The following is a 27,443-nucleotide window of genomic DNA, read 5'->3' as shown; positions in this document are numbered from 1 at the left end:
TCCTTTCCATTGTAATTGTTGGACCAATGTATTTAGGTCATTAGAATAGGAAAATACAAGGAACATGTTTAATTTGGAAGCCATTTAAGTTACATTTGAGTCACATGTTTTGCACCATTGGTGGCTGAACATGTGACACTCAAATTAACCCTAAATGACTCTCAAATCAGACCTAGATGCATATTAGGTACCTAAAATTTCGGAGTAACACATGGGAGCCAAAATTTGAATTCAAATTTCAAATTTGAATTCAAATTTTGGGCGCCACATGTCACCTTTGAGTTAGGCGCCCAAAAATGTGCAAAACTGGTTGCTACTTAAGCTATTCCTTCACCTATTGTATTCACTTTTGAATATATGAGATTCTGAAATTGTTTTCAGCCAATTCAAGAGTCACCGAAGTTCTAAGAGAGGGCCATAGAGAGTGCCTTCAATTCCTTAGCAAAACCTAGTTTCCTTCTCTTTGAAGTGAGCAATCCCTTGAGTGCTTGAGCTTGGATACTTCCTTCTAAGGTCTTGGCCTTCAATCCGCTAGTTCATTTTCTTCTTAAGTGTTCATCCATTCGGGGTAATTCTCCATTGAAGATGATCCGTGCATAAGGAGAGCTAAGGAGAAGTTATCATCCACTCCTCCTAACCTTCTTCCATCACCATTCCTCCTAGCTTCTCCATCATCTATACCAGACAGCAATATTATATCAACCTCTAAAACCACGAAAATACCTCAATCCTTCCAACTCACTTCTTTCCACCTCAACTAATATCCAAGCTTCCCACTACAATCCTAAACCAAAATACTCACATAATCAACACTAAAGACTTAGAAAATAAAACTCACATGTTACCTAAACCACGAAAGGTTAACATGCAAGCACCAACACTAAAGGAATTCACCAAGATTTCAATCTCTCATCAGGAATACAAAACTCCACTTCTCAACATACAATCTCCTTGGATTCAATCACTACAACTATAGATTTCAGAAACTCCAACAACCCTAAACACTCAATACACTCGAAAATTCAATGTCTCACCTAAACTCAAAGTTCCAATAGTTTCTAGTTTATTAAGACGATACTTCATCCACTACTACCTGCACCTATGCTCGCAACACGAGCGATACCACCCAACCACTACTTCTTACGTAAGCAAGAAGTATCAAAACAAATAAGTAATCATGAGAATGAAGAAAAACAATCATAAATAGCATCAACCAAACCATATCATGTCTATCATCCAAATTATGAGAAAATAATGAACATAATTAAATAAACAACAAACATAATCAATCATCATACTAGCATATCAATAAGTTCCACAATCAATTCATTCCATCTTTCATCTACCAAACAAGCATAATAGACTCATAACTCACGGTCGATGGGATCGACCTGCTTTGATACCACAAAATGTGACACTCTTACTACCCCAACACATATATCGTAATAATGTAATTAAATTAAGGAAAATAAACTTTCAAAGTTGGTAAAAAGGTTCACATAAAAACCTCCACAAATGTTCTTCAATATCCAAAATGATTAAAAAATGAACATTGGAAAATAAAACATAAGAGTTTACAAATTATTAACATATAATAAATACAACTCCAAATCCATATAAAAATTCCATATCCTAGAATTTTCTGCCCCGATGTCACAATATCAGAGCACACCCACAATTCAACTATTGGCATCCTAGATGTCACTCAAAGCCAAATCTTCCTCACCTAAAACATCCAAAAATTGTACGGTAAGAAAAGAAAGCATCTATATATAAAGCACGTAAGGAAAACGCAACATATCTTCTCATTATAACTCTATACTTAATAAAATATTCATAAACATTTCAACATATCATAACTCGATCAATAATGCATCATCATCACGTCATAATTCACAATCACACCAATCATCACAAATCTTGCACTTCACACTATGTCAAGGTCACGTTACCCATTTAACAATCCAAGGCCGTGCTCACTCCTGATATAACACTTTGCCAAGGTCACGTTTCTCCTGTAGCATATCTAGCCTAGGGTTGTGCTCACCCTCAACATGTTATCCAAGGTCACAATACCCACGTAACAATCCAAGGCCGTGCTCACCCCTTATATAACACTATGCCAAGGTGACGTTTCCCCTGTAGCATATCTAGCCCAGGATCGTGCTCACCTCCGACATGTTATCCAAGGTCACGATACCCACGTAACAATCCAGAGTCGTGCTCACCCCTGATATAACATTGTGCCAAGGTCATGTTACCCCTAACCTAGGGTCGTGCTCACCCTTGACATGTTAACCAAGGTAACAATACCCACGTAACAATCCAGGGTCGTGCTCACCCCTGGTCAAAAGTCTGAAGAACCACAATCACATCACATTCACATTCCACACAACATCTCATCTCATGTTCACATACTCACATCATAATTAATTGGGCAGTTAAGTCATAACATACGATTCGCAACATCATGTTATCAATTAATATAATAATCAATGGAATTACACATTTAATATAATCTTAACATAAACAGTAAAACTCCCAATTGTTCCAAAACTTAACTCACAGGCACTTTTCTACAATTTCGTTCTCTCTCCCAGATCATCGCTCTTACAAATTAAATATATATTTCTCATCCTCAACACATACGGAATTTAATGGGATCATTAATTCCTCAAACAGAAATAATCCAATTTTTCCAAAACCTAACTTACAAGCACTTTTCTATAATTTCGTTCTCTCTCCCAGAGCATCATTTTTACAAATTAATTATATATTCGTAATCCTAAATACATACAGAATCACATAAGACCAATAATTCTCCAAACATAAATAATTATAAAATTGCTCATAATCATCAGGGACTCTTCCTCTACCTAATTCCCTCATGTAACTCTACATATAAAAAATCTCTTTTCCCCATACCTGGATAAACAGTAGCTGAAACTAAAATAGAGTTCTCCTTGGTCTCTTCCTCTGAGCCTCTCGGTCTTTAGAGAGTGTAAAAGGAAAAGAAGAGAGCAAAGAAGAAAAGAAGACAGAAGTGAAAAGTGTGCTTTTGGGAGTGCCAGAGTGCTGTATTTATAGGATTAGATGTCTCTGGAACGGCCCGTTCCAAATCCGGAAAGGCCCGTTCTGGACCCTTAAATCTCGAGTAAACATCACATCCAGAACGACCCGTTCTCAAACCAGAATAGCTCGTTCTAGGGTGCATTTAATACTCACAACGGTCATATTTTGGAACGACTCGTTCCAAATCCGGAACGACCCGTTCCGGGCTACCAAAAGTAGGTCTATTTAGTAATTTGGAACGTCCCATTCCGGGCTACTAAACCACCTTAATTGGACTCTTGACCCAGTGAAAATTGGGTTGTTATAGATACTTCATTTTTATAAAACAAAATTGATGTAATATATTCATTTCAAAATACACTAAAATATGAACACTTTAATTACTTTCCAATTGTTGTTCAATTTTTACAAAATTCACATTTAATATAAAATTATTGAGCGGCGTAATACTTAGTAAAAGTTACACCTGTATAATTATAACCCCCTATATTATATATATATATATATATATATATATATATATATATATATATGATGTAATTTTAAGCTTATTACTTCTAGAAAATAAAAAAATTATTTTTATTCTTCTTAAATATAAAACTACTATTTATGTTAAATAAACTAATATATGCACTAATTATTTAATAGAAAACTCATGAAACACACAAATATGAAAATATTCACACTTGAACTTGCTTACTATAATGTTAGAGACAATATACTAACATCTCTAAGTAGTTTATAAATATTTAAAAATAAATATTATTTATTTAAAATAATTGTTAAGATAAAAAATATTAATTTTAGAAGGTTTAAATATATTTTAGTCCCTATAATATGGGTGATTTTGATTTTGGTCTTTGTAAATTTTTTTCTTTATTTTTCATCCTTGTAAGATTTATAAAGATTGTTTTTTACTTGTAAAATGAGTAAAATATTTTTCTTTGATTTTCATCCCTCTAAAATATAAATTCACTAGTTTGATTATTTTAAGGTAGATTAATAATATTTATTTTAAAAAACAAAAAAGAATTAGAGGTGTTAAATATCAATACGTTAATAGTACGTAATTGTTGTAGGTGACACCTAAGATAATTATTTATCTTTTAAAAAAAAAAAAAGTAGTTAAAAATGATTACATAAAAAATAAGAATTAAAAATAAAAATTCCAATTTTAGAAAATGAAAATAAGAATTAAAAGTAAGAATTAAAAATAAGAAATTTTCGACAGATTTATTTTTTCGTCGAAAATTTCCGAATGAAAATTCCGTCGAAAATTTCTGACGGAAATATAAATCCGTTGGAAATTTTCTGTCGAAAAATATAAATTTTTCGACGGATCCATATCCGTCGAAAATTTACGTTTTTCTTGTAGTGAAATTCAATGGTAACAAGGCTTAAGAGAATGATTAATAGCCATAAGAAGTATGTCTCTAGGGGTGTTAGCTCCCCTATCCTCTTCCAATCTCCTAGCCATGGGCCTAGTGATGGTTGCACATGAAGCTCCAAGGATGGTCATCCATCATCCCCTCCTTCTTGAGAAGGATTTGACCTCAAATCTTTAAGCTTATCCATGCCATTGGTCATTTCAAAAGATGTCAGACCACAATTATTATTGAGATAAACTACTAAAACTTTCCTATGCAATCCTTAAGTACATGATTTATTAGATGAATGAAAGTGTTAGGGGCATTGGGGAAGCCAAAAGGCATCACCAACCATGCACGTAAGCAAATTTTGAAAAATTTAGAGGCCCCATGCAATTCATCCATCAAATCATCTAGCTTAGAGATTGGGTGCCTATACTTTATTTAATGATGGATTTTTATAATTGGTGCTCATCCTCCATTGCCATCCTCCATTGTCATCTCCAAAGGAAAAACTATTTTCTTTTCTTTTGTTTTTGTTTTTGTTTTTGTTTTTCTCCTCTTCACCTTTCTTGACTTTCAATTTGAGTTGGTCCTCATTCACTTAAAAGGGTGATAGAGGACACTAAACAAATTTCTTAGCTAAATGTTGGAAACTTATTTTATTTGTGAGGCCATCAAGGATTGTTTCCTTGTCAAATTGCCATGGCCCCCCAAGCAAGACATGACTAGCCTCTAGTTGCACTATGTCACACAAAACTTCTTCTTTATATTTTTCAAATGGAGATTGGTATGCTTGCTTGTTGGTTAACTACAATACCTCTTTCCTCATTGATCAATTGCATTTTATAAGGTTTAGGATGAGGTTTTGTGTGAAATAAGTTCTCTCTTTGAGATTGGTCAATTTTACTAGATTGATTGCTTAGGATCCTTCTAACAAATAATAAGTCTCCTTCACAAGGCACTACTACAGGATGCATATTCTACATCGGTTCTGCAAGGTCATCTACATCAGTTCTAAAACCGATGTAGAATACAGCGACTTAGAAAATCTATACCCTTTTACATCGATTTTAGAACCGATGTAAATTTATGTATAAATCTACATCAGTTTTCCTGAGAACCGATGTAGATTTATACATAAATTTACATCGATTCTCACAAAAATCGATGTAAATTTACCCATAAATTTACATCTGTTCTTTAGAAAACCGATGTAGATTGCATTTTTTTATAATAAAAAAAATATGCTTATTTTTAGATTCTTTTTCATTGCTTGTAATGAACATATATATAAATATTTCAAATAGATTTTTCAAATATAAATATAGTGGACAAATATTGTGCATCAAGATTAACTTGGCTACCAAATTATAATAACAAAAATCACACAAACAAATTATAACATATATGCTTATATAAGTAGAAAACCATAAAAAATTATTAAGCAAAAATAATGTCAATAATTGATTACAACATTAAGAGATAAGGAGAAATATTATTTAGAACTATTGTCTAAGATAACAATGAAATACAAAAAACCACTTCTTTCTCTCTTTTTTTTAATAAAATATGATGGACTAGAGTTGGTTGCCTCTTCTTTTTCTGACTTTTGGTGACTAATTGCCGAAATTGAGGATCCTTCTGTTCAATCCAATTACAACATTTGATGCATTAAAACACCTAATAACAAATAAAGGCAATAAAAACTATTAACAAAAAAAATGAACAAATAAATTTAATGCTAACCTCTTATATATGTTTTTTCTTTGGATAGAAATAGAAATATTAACATAACTTGAATTATAACATTTATATTTAAATTTGGTTACAATAATGTTTTTTTTTTTTAATTTTTGCAAAATCATTGAAGATTGGAAATAACATTATAAGGGTAGAAACCCAATTTAAATATCAACAATATTAAGAAAGATAACAAATTTATAAAAATGTAAACTCATGATTCTTTTATTTTTCTCTCACCTAAAACTCAAGATTTTTCTATTTTTCTATTCTTATTCTCACCTAAAACTCATGATTCTTCTATTCTCATTGAAAAAGTTTACTATGTAAATCAAGTTGGACAAGAGTTGTACTAAGATTGGTTAGCCATGAAGGGATTTTCTGAATGAGGCTTTTATTTCAAAGATCAAGGACTTGGAGATGTGTGAAGTTATTTTTTTCTTTTGGTGGTGTTAAGTTATCAATTTGACAATTCTTAAAGTGTAGTTCTGAAAGAGAAAGAACTTAAAGGTGCCATTTATTAAGTCGAAGTAGTAAAAAGGAAAAAAAACTAAAAGAGGTACAAGGATCAAAATGTACAAAAATGTGTAGCTGTAAACAGATATTGGATTGAGCCAAAAAAATGGTTGAAAATCAAACAAACATCCAATCAAGTTCACTTAGCAATCAACAAAATTAGTCAAGAACAAAAACCAACTAAACCACCCAAAATTTGCTAAAAATAATAGCTCATAATAGCTGCAATAACTAAAAATCTACTGAAATCGCCAAAACAAGATCAACTAACCGTGAATAATCAATCGAAACTCTTATTTGTCCTTAAACATAAATAAAGAACCAAAACACATGTTTACTCAAAATGATTGGTGCCTGCATGAAATCTGAGCATATATGCATAATAGTCCATTTAGATAATGTGATAGAACTAAAACACCAACCTTGGTAATTGGACAAATTAAAAACTACTAGGTCATGTGAAAGGTTCTCGCTGAGGCTTTCTTCTCCTTCAGTTGTGCCCATCTAAATGTCCCCTGCAACTTCTTTTTCTTTCATCAGATTGCTCCAGCGAATGGAACCTACCAAAAGGAAAGCTTCAGGATATGAGCAAATTCAAGCAATAAAACCAATGCATAAGAAACTAAGTGGTTAAAATTATTTACCACTGATTTTACTAGAAGTACGACCAACATACATAGGGTATATTAACAGAACAATACTGACAAGTCATTCTCCCAAGTTATATCTAAACTTATATAATTTTGTTCCATGCACTAAAAGTAACTTTTTGTTGAAAATCAAAAACACTTTCATATATTGTGAAGCTTTACTTTTGAACATATTTTCATTCCAGTATAAAAACATGAAGCTATAATGCAAGTACAACTAAACTTCTAAAACACTAAAACCTGCTTTATGATAAACATGCATGGTACTCTTTTTCCTGCAAGTAAAACTCTTTTTCCTTTGGTATTTTTAAAATTGAACTTAAGACCAAGATCTTGGAATACTTCGCAAAATACATTCCCCAAAGCAGCAAAATCTCACTTGATGGAAAAATTCACATTTAGTTCTATACAATTGAAAGGGTTGGCTATTTCCCCCCACAAAGTGGGGGCATGTTCTATCGTATGTTATTAAACATATTAATTAACATTTATACATTTGATTCTCCGTGTGTGTATATTAAGATAAGTAAAATTCTTTTTAGTAACCTCTAATTATAAGAGTGCAAAAATCATTATCATCACTCTAATTGTGAAAAGTTGAGTAATTTGCACAAAGAAAATGACAACTATTAGATTTCACTGTCATGTTTAATCATTCTGCCTGCTTTTCTAGAATCTTCACGTGTTTCTTTTCAGATTGAGAAGGTCACCTTTCTTTATGCTTGTACTTAATTATTAGTATTTTCTGCTTGTGTGCAACTCAACAATGTAGGATAAGAAGTTGCAACATTTGTAAATATCAGGATTTTTTTTAAAAATTGATGATTAAAATTATGTCTGTCGTTGCTGAAGGTAAACCCTTGTCAACTTCCTAATTTAGTGTATATATTATTATCATTATTATCTTATTTGCCAGGAGTATGCTTTATCACCTCCAGCACAGGCAATAGAGCTTGGAGCAGGGGAGCTTAGAGAAGTTATTTTCCAGGCCACACGTGTAGTTTATAGGTTTCATTTTGTTATTCACCTTCCTTTCTATCATTTAATTAAAAGCAATTATCAGTATGTTCAATTAATACTTAATAAAAATAGAAACTAGCAATCAAAACAAAATTGACCACAAAGCATGCTATAAATCGTAACTACACAGTAACTAAGTACCACATTACACTATATCATTTGGCACTACAAATAAAAAATTGAACAAATAGAAACTCGAATCAATTTCCAACAACATTATTTCTATGCGAAACGAGGATGATAAATTGTGAATCAAAATTGAAAGGACGAAATTAGGTCAGCAGTTACCTTTCGCTTGAGGCCTTGGAGGCGGGAGACAAGGGAGTTGAGGTGGTTGACGGCAGCATCAGGGGAGAGGTCAATGGAGGCAACTTCGGAGACGCTAGAGATGACAGCAGACATCTCCTTCTCGATGGCGCGGTGGTTGGCTTGGAGGGTTTTCTTGTAGTGCTCGAAAGGGACCCTAAGGAACTGGTGCTCCAGCTTGAGACACTCCGTCAGTTAGGAGAGGTTGCTTGAAAGGGACCCTAAGTACACCGCGTTTCGGGAAAGCTCCTCCGGGAGTGTTTCCAAACCCTAAAACATCAGTACCCATTTGTACAGTCAATCGTCGTTCGTCTAAGAGGGCTTTGATGCTTCCTTGGATAGTCGTTCATTGAAGATCAGCGAGCCTGGACTGTAGAGAGCTCTTTAGGTCTGAGAGTGTCGAGAGGGTTTGGGTTCGAGAGTGTGCATTCGAGACTGTAGAGAGTGTTGAGATTCGAGTGTGCGTCTGAGAGTGCCTTGAGAGGGGAAGCTTCTAGTGTGTGTTTAGGGTTTAGGGTTTAGTGTTGAGAGGGAAGCTTCTACTGTGTGTTCTACAACGGTCAACAGGAAACCTGATGTAGAATAGTTCATTAATTTCATTTCTACATCGGTCACTCGTATAACCGATGTAGAATTGTTCATACACTACAAGAAATTCATTAAATAGAGACTTATTTAGAGATCAAATTTATATAGTCACTTTAACAACTTATTTAAATACTATTTTAGAAATTGATTATAGTTGGTCCCTAATTCAATCTCTATTGTCATTAATATTTTTAATGTAATTAGAGACCAAATTTTTAGTAGCTAAATAGTTTAAAAAATATTATTTATTTATTTAGGTACAACATTTTTAGTCTCTAATTAAAATATAATTTGAGACAAAATTTTTGGTCACTGTTAAAACACTTTAGAAACCAATATTTTAGTCTCAAGATGCACTAAAATTAGAGACTAAATTTCTTAGTTTCTAATTTAAATATTACTAGAGACGGACTATTTTGGTCACCATTAACTTAATTTATATATCATTTTTTTTAGTATCTAATTGTTTTATATTAGAAACCAATATATTAGTCTCTAATAAAAATATAACAAGAAACTAATATTTTAGTCACTGTTAAATTATTTGACACAAAAATATTTGGTCTCTAATTAAAATACACGAGTAAATAATAATTGATTTTTTAGTTATTATTAACTTATTTTAGATTTTTTTAGTATCTAATTATGCTATATTAGATACCAATATATCGATCTATGATAGAAATATAATATACAACTGATTTTTTTAATCAATGTTAATTTATTTTAGATAAATCGAGCTCTAATTAAAAAATAATAAAAATTATTTTTGTAATTACTGTTAAATCATTTTAGAAATTATTTAAGTATATAATTAAAATTAATAAAATTAAAATATTAATATTATGTATATAATATTTAAATTAGAAACACCTAAAGTATCAAATATCTGGCCATGCAAGAAATGAACTTTAAGAGCTACTTAATAATAATTAATAAAGGTAAATCTTTTAAAATATAAAAAAATGAAACATTTACGTGTGGAGACGAAGAGCCTCCACGATTTCGTCTTGTCCACGTGTGGACTGTTCATGAAGACAGGTTTTTTGATGAAAAGGGTCTCTCTGGCACTCACTCTTCCACTCATTAAAGGGAACGTGAAATTGAAGTGCTCGGCAACTCTGTCAACGGCATACCCCAAACCCTCGGAGATTCTGTGGAAGAAGGAGCTCTGCAACTCTATCAGCCTCATCGGCGTGGTGGCCGCGGCCGTCGAACTCAAACACCTCCCCTCCGGCAAGGTAGTGGCGTGGACCCGCCTCTCTGTCAAGAAGAACGCCACGCAAGCGTCCTCCATAAGCCTCACTTTCTGGGACGAAAAGCCTCTCCGATTTCTACATTTAAGTGAAAATCATAGTGAGGAAAGTGGGAACAAAGCATCCACTGTAGGCATGCAGGTATATATGCTTGCTATGTGATGATGATGATAATATATATAGTGGAATCTGCAGCATGCATTGTTCACATCAAAGCTAATATCTCTTTTGGTGTGTGATGGCAGATTCTTCAATGGCTCTTTAAAAGGGCACATGAACAAGAAAGAAAGAGTAGCAACTTCAATCTCCCTCCCAAATGGGAAGATATCGGTGGTAAGATAGAATATGAAATTGTTTAGAAGAGTTTTTGAGATTTTTTTTATTAAAAATAGTTTTTTTTTTATTGAAAAACTTTTAAAAAGTCTTTTAAGGTTGTATCCAAACATATACTCTATTACAGTTGCAAGTTTCTCAAATCTTATTTGTTTTTATTAGTCATATTGTGGAAAAGTACATGATCTTCTTACTTGATTTTGATTTTGGTGTACTAAATGAAGAATTTTAATGCAAATATATCTTGCTCATTTTCAGCACAAAATGGTAAAGGGAAAGAGGTAAATCTACTAAAGAGTGATAGATCATACAAAAGAGCAAGAAGAAACAAATGGAGCACCCCTGGCTGCAAGAACTTTAAGATATTCACTTTTCTATATAGAAAAGACATTCAAAAAGATTTCTTTAATGTAAATGAGATGACTCGTACATTCGGTGATGTGATTGTTTTATAAAATCAATATCTGTTGAGGTTTATTATTTTTTGGATATTCAATTTGAATTCTGTTTGATGAGTTGCTCCACACATTGTGAGTTCCATGCAGAAGTTGAGGTCATTAGCCGTGTGCATCACAGACATCTTGTTTCCCTAGTTGGATACTGCATCTCAGACAACCAGAGGATGCTTTTCTATGAGTATGTGCCAAATAATACACTAGAATTTCATTTGCATGGTAAGATTTATATTAGCTCATGTAGGATACAAATTCAATTTCACAATTCTTTTTTGAGATAGGATGATGTCTCAAATGTCACAAATAAGCATGATGATTTTTTGGTTGTAAAACGTGGTAAAGTTGTGTAGAGCATAATATTTGCATGCAATAAAATGTTGGTTGTTTCATGTGCAAAGGTTTGCTTTTCAATATATATTTTGGCCTTATGTGCAGAACATATTATAATACCAGGAAAGGACATACCATGTATGGACTGGTCAATAAGGATGAAGATTGCTATAGGGTCTGCAAAAGGATTGGCATATCTGCATGAGGATTGTGAGTTTATTGTAAATAAATTATGTACTCTGAAGATCTGACAGTGTCTTTAGTTCAAGATGTTAGATTGGAGATTTACGTTTTTCAGTCTAATATCTTTTCAGGTAATCCCAAAATCATACACCGTGACATCAAGGCATCTAACATCCTTATTGATGATAGTTTTGAGGCTAAGGTAAAATTTATTACATCTATCTTGCAATCCCAGATATAATTTTATAAATAGATGTTTATACTCATTATTTTTTTGAATCCAAAGAAATCTTCTTTTCCCTGTTCAAGTACTTTCGTCCACAAAGCAGATTATGCCTGTTTTACTGTTGAGAAATGCTATAAAGCTATGCATGATTCATCATGCAAACATAATCAACATATTGAAGAGCCTCTCACTTTAATGGTGAACAAGATGAGCATGTGGATGAACTGGAATCTCTAGAAACTATGTGACTACAAGAACTCCAACACAATTTAAATTATTAATAATAATCACACTGGTGGCTCTATTAGCACATCTCAGCATAGATATAATATGGCAAGTTTATCTTACACAAACTTTTTTAAAAATAATATTGATCTTAAATATGAATTTATATATTTTTTATCATATTATTTGTGTAGATTTGTAAATTTGATATCAGTTTATTGGAATGCTTGATTGATTGTGAAATTTGGAAAAGATATAAGGTATTAGGTATGTACTCGTGTGTACCTTGTAATGCATCATATTTTATTTGTACTCATGTGTGATATTTTCCATGTTTGCTTGTCACATTTTATGGCTATCTTTATTTGGGAATTAGGATGGAAGCATTTGTAGTGGAGTCAATAGAAAGGTTGTGACACTAGCTTATGTTCATTCTCTTTATTTTAGACAAAGTTGAATGGAATTCCTCCTACTATATCAGAATTGTTATTGTTTCGTCGCACACACCAACGGAAGGACAAGTCATGGGTGGACAGGAGATCAGAACAAGTTAATGTAATAAACTTTAATATTCTACTTTTAGTTTGTTTTTATTTTTGAAGTCATAACTATTCTTAAATTGGTGTTGATAGGAAAATTTTTCACGCATATTTGAAGAATTAACCCAAAAAGCAAATGAAGAAGGAACTACTCCACCAAATGAGTTAGATGTGTGGTGTGATGTAGCTGGAACCAAAGGAGGAAAAATATATGGCCTTGGAATGGAATCTTCTGTAGTGGCAGGAAGACCTTATTATCGCGGCTCTTCCTTCTTCCTCAAATGAGTGGGTACAAAGACAAGAACTTGATGAATTAAAAAAAGATTTGGAAGAAGTTAAAAATGAAAGATATGAGCTTCGAGTTAAAGTTTTAAATATTGAGAAACTCTTTGAGCAAAACAATGCAATGATATGACAATGGATGGATAGTATTAATCGTCATTCCATGCCACCTAGTATAGAGGATAGTGAAGATGAGGATGAGACACAACCACCCAGTCAACCATTTAATCCTAATAGAGGTAACTTATTAATTAAAATATCATAGTTAGAAATGGTATGATAGTTAGAAATGGTATGATGTTATTAACTTAGTTGAAAAAGTATAGAGGATAGTGAAGATGAGGATGAGACACAACCACCCAGTCAATCATTTAATCCTAATAGAGGTCAATCATTTAATCCTAATAGAGGTAACTTATTAATTAAAATATCATAGTTAGAAATGGTATGATGTTATTAACTTAGTTGAAAAGTATCTACCTGAATAATTGTGATTTTATTAGGAAGAATTCCACCTTTTTCTTGTCAAATTATAATCATTCATTTAAACTAATATACAATTATTAAAGTTGGTGAATGAAGATAGTACGTACTACATATGTTTTGTATAACATTTCAATTTTGTATAACATGTTTTTTTTTTATCAATTATATATTTATTTATTTTGTATTTCTTTAACTTATTAATTAAAATATCATAGTTAGAAATGGTATGATGTTATTAACTTAGTTGAAAAGTATCTACCTGAATAATTGTGATTTTATTAGGAAGAATTCCACCTTTTTCTTGTCAAATTATAATCATTCATTTAAACTAATATACAATTATTAAAGTTGGTGAATGAAGATAGTACGTACTACATATGTTTTGTATAACATTTCAATGTGATTTTATTAGGAAGAATTCCACCTTTTTCTTGTCAAATTATAATCATTCATTTAAACTAATATACAATTATTAAAGTTGGTGAATGAAGATAGTACGTACTACATATGTTTTGTATAACATTTCAATTTTGTATAACATGTTTTTTTTTATCAATTATATATTTATTTATTTTGTACTTCTTTAACTTATTAATTAAAATATCATAGTTAGAAATGGTATGATGTTATTAACTTAGTTGAAAAGTATCTACCTGAATAATCGTGATTTTATTAGGAAGAATTCCACCTTTTTCTTGTCAAATTATAATCATTCATTTAAACTAATATACAATTATTAAAGTTGGTGAATGAAGATAGTACGTATTACATATGTTTTGTATAACATTTCAATTTTGTATAACATGTTTTTTTTATCAATTATATATTTATTTATTTTGTACTTTGTGTAGATGACTATTTTAGAAGAAACAACAATTTTGTATAACATGTTTTTTTTATCAATTATATATTTATTTATTTTGTACTTTGTGTAGATGACTATTTTAGAAGAAACAAAAGAATGTGATGTACAAGAAGAGTTCTACGCACAATATAAAGGACATTTTGCTTTATGGAAGTCATACATGGATATGATTGGTTGCATTTTGCTTTAAAGTTTAATATGCATCTGCTAATAAATTGGTTGGATTTTTCTTTAAAGTTTCATTGTTCTAGATTGTAGATGTAGGTGATATTGTTGTAGATTGTTGCTGATATACAAACCAATACATAAGAAACCAAAATAAAGTTAATAAATAAAAAAAAGAATCAGAATTTAGAGATTGACATGAAAAAATAGGAAAACAAAAAACCTGCAATGCTCTTTGAACAAGAGCAGCACCACGGTGCAATGGCAACAAGCTAGGGTGAATATTTGAAAGAGGGATTAGATTATGCACAAGCCAATTTTAGTTCATGGAGAAACTTATTTATTTTATCTCTTCTAGAAGTACTTTTGGAAAAATTTACCAACCAAGTTCTAAGCTAATTTGTATAAGTTCTCTCATGTAACTTCTCCATACACTTGTTTTTAATTTATACATAAGTTAATTTAAACTTTCTCATGTAACTTCTCCATACACTTGTTTTTAATTTATACATAAGTTAATTTAAACTTACGGAGAAGTTTATTTCATTTTTTTCCTAAAAGAATTTTTGGATAAGTTTATGGAACGAGAGAATTAGTATTGCATAATAGATGTTGGCAATGTGAAGTATGTTAGTTTGCATTGGAGGTGGCAGTGACTAACCGAATGACGGAATATCTAGAAACTTGGTAGGTAATATATTGCCATAGGCTGCTGTAATGCACAAGTGAGGGTGCAGAGCTTTTAAATTTGACAAGAAAGTATCTTGCAGTGATTTGATTGAGTGGGATGAGAAAGAAGAAAAGTTAAGTTAAGGTAGAAGAGCATAATAGAATGGAATAGTTGGGTACATCTCCAGCACGTTCGGGAGTGAAAATGAGATCAGAAGAGAAGCCCCTGTCAAGAGCATGGGTGGACAAGGGAGAGAGCGAGAGCTTTTTCCCCCTTGCCCTCCTAGCAGTTGGTTGAGTCACAACAGCCGCAACCTAATTAATTAATTATTTATAATTTTAAACATGATTTCGGCCTCGGTGTTAAATTGTGCCCACAACGGCTTAAAATCTAATTTTATTTGATTTTGCAACTTCCCTAGACGTATGTCACCGGGTTATGATATATTAAAATGTTTGACCTATGTGATATTATGTGTAGTTTTAAAAAATTAAAAAATTTAATTACTTAATTTTCATGTTATTATATAGTGTATGTTGACTTTTTGCATAATAGTTTAACTGAATAAATATGTGAAGTAAATAAATAATTAATATTATACTTAAATAATTATTATGTTTTAGTAGAAAAATAATTGAAGTTAGGTATGTGGTGAATTTGAATAAAGAAGACAATAAATATGAAAGAAAATGGCATAAATAAGAAAGATAAATAAGGAAAAATTTTAGCGACTACTTTTTTATATATATTATATTAGTCACTTTGAGTCATTGAAAAATGGGTCACTAATTCTGTTATTTTAAAATTTGGTCACTAAAATAGTTACTTTAGAATCAGTTATTATATCAGTCACTAAGTTGATTATTACAAAATAAGTTGCTAAGTTAGTCATTATAAAATAAGTTACTAAATTAGTTGTTATCAAAATTGGTATCTAAATTGGTTATTATAATATTGGTAATTAAAATAGTCGCTATAAAATTGGTCAATGAGATGGTCATTATAAAATTAGTCGCAAAATCGGTCATAAAAAAATTGGTCATTAAATTAGTTTTTAAATCAAACTTTAAATTAGTAGCTAAAATTAGCAACTAGTGGTTTAGCTACTTTCTATAATTGGTATCTAATTTAGTCACTTTTTGATTTAGTAACTGATTTTGTTAATTTAGAGACTAAAATTTTTGTCTCTAAAGACAAGTTTTCTTGTAGTGATATTTACATCGTTTTTTGGAAGAATTGATGTAAATATTCTTATATATTCCACTTATTTATAAAATTGCCACCGCATATTTTTTTTATATCGTTTTTTAAGGAACCGATGTAAATATAGTGAAATTGAATAATATTTTTCTAGTAGTGAGGTAAGATTTCTTCCTCAGAATCTATGGCTTCATCTTCACTACTAGAGGAAGATGAAGTAGCTTCATCAAGGCTACTATAGTGGTCTTGGGCTTTTAAAATCATAGTTTTCTTTGTAGGACATTGAGAAACAATATGTCCTCTTCCAAGATACTTGAAGCACTTAATTTCACTTAACTTAGATTTTTTGAAAGGTGCTTTGAAATAAGATTTTTTTTTCTTTTTCCTCTTTGGGATAAGGTTGGGAAGAGTGACCCTCCTTCTTAAAACTCTTGGAATAAGAGGGAGTGGAGTCTTTTCAAAAATATTTCCTCTTAAGTTGATGCTCCATTCTTAAACAAAGTTGAACAAGTTCATTTAAATCTCTATAGGGTAAAAGTTGTAAATCTCTATAGGGTAAAAGTTCAACTTTGTCTCTTATTTCAAGGTTAAGACCACTTTGACACCTTGATATAGTGGTCCTTTCTTCCTCCCTAATCCTAGCCCTCATCATTAGTAACTTCATAGTTTACCTATATTCTTCCACACTAGATGACCCCTTTTTCAATCTTTGAAACTTATCCATAAGTTCTCAGTCATAGTACGGAGGAATATGCCTCCTTCTCAAAGCACTACGGAGCTCATTCAAATATTCGATTAGGGGCTCATGGTTTATTCTCCTTTATTTTTCTAAGGAGGTCCACCAATACATTGCATGCCCTTGGAAGCTAAAGGTTGCTAAAAACACCTTCCTATTTTCACTCACTTCATGGCAAGAGAAAAGTTGTTCAACTTTCATTTCCCAATCTAAATATGTTTCAACATTATCTTTTCCATGAAATAAAGGAAGAGTAATGTTGGGTTCCTTATTGGAAGACTCCCTATGTCTAGGTTGTCTTGGGGGACTTTGATAGTAATCATCATTGTGATGACTACTATAAAGGCTCTCACTTGGAGGTTGGGTATGATGCTCTTCCTTTTCATGCACACTTGTAGGGATTCTAACCCCCTTGCCCTTTGAGGACTTAGGTGGGGGAACACTAGCTTTTGATCCACTAGCCTCCCCTCCCATAACCAACCTTGCAAGTAGTTGTCTTATTTCCTCATTATTCCTTGCATTCTCTTTTTCTCTTTTTCTAAGTTCTTCCTCTCTTTTGATATTTTCCTCTTTTTCTTTTTCTTATGTACCCTTTCAACTCCCTAAGCTCAACTAACACTAGGTCTACTACTGTATGAATTATGACCATGTACACTAGAATGATCACTCATCTTTGTGAATTATGACCATGTACACTAGAATGATCACTCATCTTTGATGAAGAAAGGTTTTCAAAAATAGAGTTCCAAAGGTTGGCACAAAAAGGTTTTCACAAAGAGTGAGTGATAAAAGGTTTTCACAAATATTTTTGAAGGTGCAAGATTAGTATTAGAAGGTTTTTCAAGTAAAAATCACTAAGCCCTCTTATACCTTTATTACAAAACAATTTTGCACAAGAATTGAGTGTGTGTGTGTGTGTGCACGGCCTCCTAGTAAGCAACTTGAAGCCTTCTAAAATGAAAATAAGCAAAGTAAAAGATCCTAGGCAATTATACTACCAAAGCAATAAAGCATGCAAAGAAAGCAATTAAAGCATGTGCTAGTCGGATTCCCTAGGGTGGGAGCTTAAAGTGACCTTGGTGGTATCCAAGCCTGATGGAAGAGCATGGGCTAAAGGCCCAACTACTAGAGCTATGGCTAGGAGACTATTTGAAGATTTGATTGCTTCAGAGCTTAGTGGGCCCAATGGGCTTGGTGGGCCTAGGGTGCTTCTCACTTGGGCCTTCATTGATTAAACACCATGTTCTATTGTATTCTCTTAGTATAGGAATTTACTTTAATGTTGGTCTTGTATTTTGACCATAGATTAGGATTTAGGTGTCTTGGGCTTAATTTTGGGCTTCTTGGGTTTTAAGCTTTTGATACCCAATATTGGGCTCATTCTTCTTCTTGTAATTTTTCCTTTTCATTGTATTTTCTTGACCATTGTATTTAGGTCATTAGATTAGGTTTTAAGGAGGAATTATTAAAATTGAGGATTAGGCGACATTAGGTTAAATTTGACTTGCATTTAAGTTGAATTTGGAGTCACATTGTTTGTGCCACCTTGGCTGAACAAGTGTGACACAAATTCAACCCTAAATGCTAATTAAATTCAACCTAAATGGACACTAAACACCCATGTGACCGGACCTTGCATGTGAGTTAAGTTTTTGAATTCAAATTCAAATTTGAATTCAAAAAATTGGCGCCACATTAGGCTATCACATTGGCGCCAAGTGTGAGCCATTTTCTGAATGCTATATATGCTACCTCCTTAACCATTTGTACTACTTTTGGTCATATATGAAATTTGTGAGCCCTTGGCCGAGTTTCTTCTCTCAAAAGTCTTCAACCTCTCACCTCAAAACCCTAGGATAGTTTCCTTCTTTCCTACCTTTTGAAGTGAGAATCCATTGATGCTTGAGCTTGGATGCTTCCATCCAAGGCTAGGCCTAATTCCTTCCGTGTTTCTTCTTCATTCAAGAGCCAATCCATTCGGTGATATTTCCTTGAAGATAATTCGTGCCTAGGAGGAGCTTAGGAGGAGCTTGTTCATCCCTTCTTCTACTCACTTCCATCAATTTTGGTATCAAGAGCAAGGTTTCTTCAAGGAGATAAGTTCTTCAAATTTTTGTGTCCGTGTTTGTGTCTTGTGTTCTTGTATTTGTCTTGCTTGAGTTTCTTTGTGGATCTATACGTTTTAATTCATATTGTGTTCATAGATCCATTGTTGATTGTTTTTTATTTTTCTTCCACAATCAACTTGTTAGGAATTATTTGCTTGTGCTATTTTGATTTTATTTTTGAGTCTCTCCATTCCTTGTATGTGTCCGTGATTGGACCTCATGCATGTGCATTAGATTTTGTTTTTAATCTTTGTTTTGTCTTAGAAGTTTATGTGTAGTCCTTACATGTTGCAAATTCCTTGAATAGCATGTTTAACCTAGTTTTATTTTGAATTTTGTGTCTACATGTTGGTCTCGGTTTACTCTAATTTGTGCCTACCTATATGTGCTTTTTCTTTTACCTTATTGTGTTCATAATTTGCTATTAGTCCTAGCAAGTTTCTTTAGAGTTAGGTTTCCATTGTGTTCTTAAGTTTTCAAATCACTTTCCATTGAAAATCTTATAAAAAAAATTTTGACTCAAAATTTCAAGTGTAATTCTACTTCTAGTGCACTCTTTCTTGTGGATTCAATTTTTAAAAAACATTAGAGGCTGAAAACAGAGATAAAACAGAGCCTAAAACAAAAGAAAAGTTCTAAAGTTCAAAAGAAAAATGTGCAAAGAGAATTCAATACAAAAACCTAAAACTAGTGCACTAGTTTCCTTGTTTTCACTTGAATTTTGATCTAACTTGTAGTCTCGGTTTCTATAGCTTGGAATCATAGAAAAATTTGAAACAAAAGGCAATTACCTTCTCTGGAATCTTAATTTGGATCTAGAAAAAGAAAGAATAAAAAAAAATTATATAATACAAATTAAAAGGAAAAAGCCGAGAGGTGTACAAGCTGAAAAATCTACTTGATTCCTTGTTATTGTTTTGACTACTATTTGTTCTATACTTATCCAATTACTTTAAAAAAAATTTGTTTTGTTCATCTACTCTAGTACCTATCTAGGAACCTTCCTAACTGTGTGCTAGCTTTATTTGGAGTCTTAATTTTTAGTTTTACTTGTTGAACCTCTTTGTGTCTTGTCATATACACCTATTACTCTTTACTTTTAGTATAAGCTTTTCAAATTGTGCTTTTATTGCTTGTCTAGTTTTTTTTCATTAAATTTCCTGTGCTGGAAGTGGCCTCAAATCCTTGCTCAAGGATCAAGCATTGCTCAACAAAGAGTAGGAAAAGTTTGGACACTAAGACTACAAAAAATTGACCTAATTTAGTGACCTAGCTTTTCCTAAACTTCCTTCACTTGAGTGACCATTCCTTTCACCTTGTGAGGCAGCCACCATTAACCTCTTTGTTGTGTTTCTTTTGCAGGTCCAGTAGCATCATATTTGAAGGATTAGTGGCGGATTAAACACTTGAATAAGTGTTGAAAATTTGTACATCAAAATCCGTCACTAATTGGTCACTAAAGCCATCATTTACTTGCTTTCTAGGCTAGTTTACATTTTTGCAAAATCTCTTGTATTTTAAACCAATTTGTAAAGCTTTGAGGGAGTATTAAGAAGCTGGTCAGGTATATCTAACTCCTTGGTAGCCTACTCACGTTTAGTACTAGTGGAAGTGGCTTGAAAATTTCATATGTTTCAAGCTTCCACTTAGGGAACCCGACTAGTTACTTATCTTGCTTCCTTTAAGTTCCTTGTCTTTTAATTGCTTTATTTTGCTGCCTTGAAACGTCTAGAATTGTGTAGTTCTTAATTGTTCACGTTTAGCTTAGCTTTCAAAACAAACCAATTGTGAAAAAGCATTCAAAAATTTTGTGAAAAGTTTTGGGGAATTGGAAGTACCACAAAGGAGTTTAGTGATTTCCACTTGAAAAGGCTTGGTTATTAAGTGGCTCTTTGTAGCTCACCTCCCTTGATAGTGCAATTTGTACACTTAGACTTCCAAGTGCTATTTTCATTCCTAGAAAATCCCAAAAACATTTTATACCTTTTTGCATAGCATACAAATTCTTATTGTTTAATCATGAGTCATCATTCTCCAAGTAGTAGTGACTTTGATACTCCTAAAAGTTTTAGAAAAATTGTCAAGGAGGTTGAAGCACTAAAACTTTGGAAGCATGAAGAAGTACTTCAAAAACAAAAAGAAAAGATTGAAAGAGAAGTACAACTTCTTGCTTTAGAAGAAGAGATTCAAAATACTAAGCAACAAGAAGCAAAACTTTTAAAAAAATTACATAAAAACAAAAGTCAAAAAAGTTCCTCAAAAGGTTTCACTAAGAGTTCCAATGACTCTCAAAGCCAAGAATATGATGGTAGCTTAAATATGGATGCTTTCTACCAACCTAGACCTAGGAGAGTCATTAAAGAAACAAAAGTGAGGGAATCAAGGGTTGATCTCCCTTACTTTAATGGAAAAGAAAATGTGGACGCCTACTTGGATTGGGAGATGAAAGTGGAGCAAATCTTCACTTGTCATCAAGTAGGTGAGGAAAGAAGAGTTCCTCTAGCCACCCTAGCTTTTCAAGGACAAGCCATGTATTGGTGGACATCCTTGGAAAGAGAGAGAAGACTTCACAATGATCCTCCCATCACTTATTGGAATGAATTGAGGAGTGCTATGAGAAGAAGGCACATTCCTTCTTATTATAGTAGGGAGCTTATGGATAAGCTCCAAAGACTCCAACAAAAGAATATGAGTGTTGAGGAGTATAGGCAAAAGATGGAGTTGTATCTTATGAGGGCTGGGATAAGGGAGGAAGAAAGATTGACCATTGCTAGATTTTTAAGTGGTCTCAATTTTGACATAAGAGATAAGGTTGAGTTACTCCCTTATAGGGACCTTGATGATTTGGTCCAACTTTGTATAAGGGTGGAACAACAAAACTTGAGAAAAAGCTCTTTTAAAGGCAAAAATCAATCTAGCTCTTATGTTAAGAAAGACTACAAGAGGGAGGGTCAATATGATTCCTCTAAGAAATTTGGCAAAGGTCTTGAAAAAGAAAATGAAAATGAAAAAGAGAAAAATAAAAATGTTGTTACTTCTAGTAGTAAGACTAGTGACATCAAATGCTTTAAATGTCTTGGGAGAGGCCACATAGCTTCTCAATGCCCAACTAAAAAGGTAATGATTTTGAGAGGGCAAGATGTTTATAGTAGTGTTGATGAATCTAGTTCCACTACTTCAAGTGATAGTGAAGCAAGTGAGGAAGACCATCCAATTGAAAGTGCATATCCTTGTGATGGTCAACTTCTTATGATTAGAAGGCTTCTAGGAAGCCAACCTCATGAATCTCACCTTTCACAAAGAGAGAATATTTTTCACACAAGGTATAAAATTCTTGATAATGCTTGTTCTCTCATTGTTGATAGTGGGTCTTGTTGCAATTGTTGTAGTGCAAGGTTGGTGGAGAAGCTTGGCCTTACTATTATTCCCTATCCGAAACCATATCAACTTCATTGGATTAATGAAGATAGGGATATCAATGTTGATAAACAAGTGAAAGTCAAGTTCTCTATTGGTAACTATGAAGATCAAGTGGTATGTGACATAGTTCCAATGGAGGCTTGCCATATTTTGTTGGGAAGGCCATGGCAATTTGACAAGAAAACCATGCACAATGGCCTTACCAATGAAATCACTTTCACTCATAAAGAAAAGAAATTTGTACTTCATCCTTTGTCTCCTTCACAAGTGATAGAGGATCAAGTACAAATGAAAAAGAAAAGAGAAGAAGAAAAAAAACTTGATTAAAAAAAAAAAGAAGAGAAAAAGCATAAAGCTTCAAAGAAGAAGGAAGAGAAATCTCTTTCTATAGAAGGAATTCAACAAGAAACTTTAAAACAAACCCTAATTGTTGAAAAATCTTCTTACCTTCTTCTTTGTAGAGGTGTGCTTAAGTGTTATAATTTTAACATTGAGCTTAGTTCTTTACCTCCTCAAGTTTCTCATTTATTAAAAGAATTTGATGATGTATTCCCTATTGATGGTCCAAAGGGCCTTCCTCCTTTTAGGGGTATAGAACATCAAATTGATTTTGTGCCTGGGGCTAGTCTACCCAATAGATCAGCCTATAGGACAAATCCTCAAGAAACTAAGGAGATAGAGAACCAAGTCCAAGAACTTTTGGATAAGGGGTGAGTGCAAAAGACTTTGAGTCCCTGTGCTGTGCCTGTATTGTTAGTGCCCAAGAAAGATGGAAAATGGAGAATGTGTTGTGATTGTAGGGCCATTAACAATATCACCATCAAGTACAGGCACCCAATCCCTACACTTGATGATATGCTTGATGAATTACATGGTGCTTCTATATTTTCTAAAATTGATCTTAAAAGTGGTTATCACCAAATAAGAATTAAAAAGGGTGATGAGTGGAAAATTGCTTTTAAGACCAAATTTGGATTGTATGAGTGGCTAGTTGTAGACCCCTAAAATTGTCCGGGTCGGAAATAAAGCTTGAAGACTCTCGAAGACTGAAGGAAGATCAGCCAGAAGGACTCCTGGAAGGCCCTAGGAGGGTTCTCTGTAGGTCTAGAGGTCTTAGAATAGCTTAAAATAAGGAAGTGGAGGGAATGAAGCCCAATACGGCCGTACTAAACTTAATACGGCCGTATTGAAGCTTCAATATGGCCGCAGTGAACTCAATACGGCGTATTGAAGTTTCTGAACTTCAATACGGCCGTACTGAAATCAATACGGCCGTATTGAAGCTTCAATACAGCCGTATTGAACTCAATACGGCCGTATTGAAGTTCAAAAATTTCAATACGGCCGTATTGATTCTGTAGCCCGTATTGGGCCTGTTCCCTATAAATATGACGTCAATTGGACGTCATTCCACACTTTTTTCACTGAGTTTTGACTCCCTCCTTGAGTATTCTGGGGTTTTTGAGCAGTGTTCTGCCCTAGAAATCTCTCTGGGAGTCGATCCGACGAAGTTCTGGAATTCCGAGCACTTAGCTTGGAGATTCGAACCTAGTCGAAGGGAAATCCTCCGGATTTCCATAGTTAAAAGTTTTTAGGAAGGAGCGAGCGAGCTTGTAGAGCGAGGGAACGCCAAAAAGCTTCCCAGTTTTACTCAATATATAAAAGCACGCTTCAAGAGGTTTCTTCTTAAATCCTTCCTTTTACTGCTTTCTGTGTGCATATTTAAACTGTCATCATGTAGATAGTTAATTTATAATCGCTTAGAATAAATAGGGGTAATTTAGTAATTTTACACTGTTATTTTAGAAATAATCTGTCATAGGGAACCCGAAAGGGGCGCTGTGGGGTGCTAACACCTTCCCCACGCGTAACCGACTCCCTTACCCAACTCTGGTTGTAATGGCCAAAGTTGATTTATAAAATCAATTGCCTTATCCCTTTTTCCAATGTTTTGAGTAAAACATTGGTGGCGACTCCACGAACCCTCCTTTTGCGAAAACCACTAATCCATGGAGGGTCCCGCTTGGGATTAATATGGATTGGTGAGACATTTAATAAATAAATTGGATAAGATCGACAAGGTCTCAGTTTGAGAACAAGTCGTTCTAATAATCCAATACATTTTCAAAACTAAAATAAAAGCGAGCTCGACCGTCTTCGCGACCGCCGAGGCCCGTTTGGGCCGGTGGCGACTCCACTGGGGAATATCGAGAGTCAGTCCCATTTAGTGACAGATTATTTTTAACAAATAATAGTTAAAATTACTTTATTACCCCTTGTTTGTATGATAACATGTTTATCTATGTGGCTTTTAAATAACTGTTGTATTTTTAAAATTTACGCAATTGTTTGAAATAAAAACTGCACACAAACCTTTGCACACAACAGTTCCCTCTATACCCGGGGGCATGAGTGATTAACCATAGGGAGTGGATGTTAGTACGGCCGGTTGTCGAATGGGTCTATAGGTGCCCGTAGACCGTTGTCGGAAAACATCACTCAAGGTGATAACCATGAACTTGAGTCCGACGGTGCGTTGGAGCTTTCCATCGACCTACGATGAAAGGAATTGGGTCCCTATAATGGGGGCACCTTGGGGGCCTTTGACCAAGTGAGAACAGTTAGATCCTCCTTGAATATGCACTTTTCTGCAGGAGACCCCTACCTCGTGATTCGCTCGTGACTGTTCGTGGATGAGTGAATTGTTTGTGCATTCGTTATGTGACATTGTTTGTGCATTAATAAATAACCTCGTGATAAGGTCTAAAGAATAATCCCCATACATGAAAAAAACCATGACATGAGAGGAAAGACCATGTGTAAAAATATAATAAAAATGAGGAGCATGTGCATCATTACCAATAAAGATATCATGCATCCTCATAAACCATGCATTTTAGGTTCACCAATACCTCTTGACATGAGTAAAAGTGACCCATAATTATCGAGATTCTCCGTTGAGGAGAGATCATAAGTCAAGGAGGGTGGTAACACTCTGTTTTAAAAAGGCAGCGCCTTAAAAATGGAGGGTTATCAAGCTCATGTCAAGAGCGTATTCATTCCATAAATTAATTAGATTAAATATTCATTTTAGAAAGTGGCTGGTCATCTCTCTGTCCTCACACGCGCAAAGAAAATCAAGAAAATGGAAGCGCTAGAGGAACAAAACAAGAAGCTCACGACCGAGCTTTCACAGCTCAAAGAGCAGATGGCGCAAATGTTGGAACTCATGCGTCACCATAACATTCATGGATCTCATCACAGTGACCATGGGTCCCATCATGAGGGAGAGGAGGAGGAGCATGAAGAAGATCCTCCACATGCCATACCTCTTGGGGCTGGAATTATGATCAAAGAGCCCGAGGTTTCAAAAGAACAATTCCACGCCCTAGAGGATCGGTTGAGGGCTATGGAGGGGCATGATTTCGACATCAAAGATGCCGCTGACATGTGCTTGGTGAGGGACATCCAATTCCCTCCCAAATTCAAAGTGCCCGATTTCCCAAAATATGTGGGATCGACTTGCCCCAAAAGTCATCTCACCATGTATTGCCGAAAAATGACTGCATATGCTACCAATGAAAAGCTCTTGATCCATTGCTTCCAAGAGAGCTTGGCTGACACCGCACTCAATTGGTATATGCAGCTGGATGGAAGTCAAGTGTGCACATGGAGGCAGTTGGCCGACGCCTTTCTCAAGCGCTATAAATATAACATCGACCTAACACCCGATAGGTCCGATCTTCAAGCCTTGAGTAAGACAAATGATGAATCCTTCAAGGCGTACGCCCAACGATGGAGGGAGTTGGCGGCACAAATAGAGCCCCCGCTGTCGGATAAGGAGACGGTGTCCCTATTCATAAACTCGTTGACCGGTCCCTATTATGACAAGATGATAGGGAACACGACAACACTCTTCTCGGACATCATCACCATTGGCGAAAGAGTGGAACAAGGGCTGAAAAGTGGGAAGCTAGCTGGGCTTTCCCAATCATTTGAAGCCAAGAAGACCTACGGGAAGAAGAAGGAGGGAGGAGTCAATGCCGTAAATATTTCTTCATCTTCTTCCACTTCAAAGTCAGGAAAGTCGCAATTCACCCCTGTGAAGAAGTTTGATAAACTTCCGACCACCTACAGCGATCTCCTGCCGAAGCTAGTAGAAGCCAAACTTCTAGCTTACGTTCCACTAAAGAAGATTGATCCACCTCACCCCTATTGGTACAAACCGCAAGACAAATGTCTATACCATTCGGGGGCATCGGGGCATTCAACGGAGAAATGTAGAGCCCTCAAAAATAAGGTCCAAGACCTTATCGATGCAGGGTGGATCACTTTTGATTCAACAGCGCCCGACGTGAGCAAGAATCCTCTACCAAAGCAGGAGTAGAGAGAAGAACAAGCCACGATAGGGCCCCTTCATATTTCTCTTTTAGGGACTCATGATCAGTACCCAAGATCATGAGAACCTTTTCATGTAAATAAGGGTTTTTGTACAGTTTTACATACATATATCAATAAAGAGGCATATTTCACACATTATTCTCTTTTTATTCTTTTCTCTCTTTCCCCATTAACATTAATAAATTCTAAACCTAAACAGAACCAATAAAATAATTATGTCTGTAATTGTTCGCTCTGACCGGGATCCAAAAGTGAATGGGTTGAGTTGGAGAGTGATGAGGAGACCATCTCTCCGGATCTG

General features: G+C 34.1%; 1 protein-coding gene and 1 long non-coding RNA gene across 11 annotated transcripts; one reads left to right on the top strand and one right to left on the bottom strand.

The window, feature by feature from the left end:
• Window positions 1-5,825: 5,825 nt before the first annotated feature.
• On the bottom strand, window positions 5,826-9,260 carry LOC145949502 (uncharacterized). 2 transcript variants are annotated; one of them, XR_014427749.1, is made up of 3 exons: window positions 8,657-9,260; window positions 7,121-7,258; window positions 5,826-6,083 (listed from the first exon to the last, which is right to left on the bottom strand). It is a non-coding gene; the product is annotated as an uncharacterized LOC145949502 (long non-coding RNA). The 2 variants fall into 2 exon arrangements; XR_014427748.1 differs by having other exon boundaries at window positions 5,826-6,122; window positions 8,657-9,259.
• Window positions 9,261-10,212: 952 nt separating this feature from the next.
• LOC145949501 (uncharacterized) lies at window positions 10,213-23,899 on the top strand. Of its 9 annotated transcripts, none has more exons than XR_014427747.1 (9): window positions 10,213-10,659; window positions 10,764-10,851; window positions 11,110-11,261; window positions 11,387-11,525; window positions 11,742-11,846; window positions 11,951-12,021; window positions 12,718-12,825; window positions 12,903-13,330; window positions 19,180-20,677. XR_014427747.1 is itself a non-coding variant. In XM_083059478.1 (8 exons), exons 1-8 carry the CDS (start codon window positions 10,228-10,230, stop codon window positions 13,092-13,094), a joined length of 1,269 nt encoding a protein of 422 aa, XP_082915604.1. In that variant the 5' UTR covers window positions 10,213-10,227; the 3' UTR covers window positions 13,095-14,391. The 9 variants fall into 9 exon arrangements, 4 of the variants coding, with proteins under 4 accessions (XP_082915604.1, XP_082915603.1, XP_082915605.1 ...); XR_014427744.1 differs by lacking the exon at window positions 19,180-20,677 and adding an exon at window positions 14,513-14,796; XR_014427743.1 differs by lacking the exon at window positions 19,180-20,677 and adding an exon at window positions 14,513-14,796 and having other exon boundaries at window positions 12,903-13,501.
• Window positions 23,900-27,443: the final 3,544 nt, after the last annotated feature.

Source organism: Cajanus cajan, chromosome 7 (assembly GCF_000230855.2).
Source record: "Cajanus cajan strain Asha chromosome 7, NIPB_CcT2T_4, whole genome shotgun sequence".
NCBI classification, from domain to species: Eukaryota; Viridiplantae; Streptophyta; class Magnoliopsida; order Fabales; family Fabaceae; genus Cajanus; species Cajanus cajan.
Note: the sequence above shows the minus strand (reverse complement) of the source record. Positions and strands in the feature narration are given on the sequence as shown.

Bases quoted from the DNA above. Each gene is read 5' to 3' on its own strand.
- LOC145949501 (XM_083059476.1), top strand. From the start codon at position 21,341: ATGAGTCATCATTCTCCAAGTAGTAGTGACTTTGATACTCCTAAAAGT.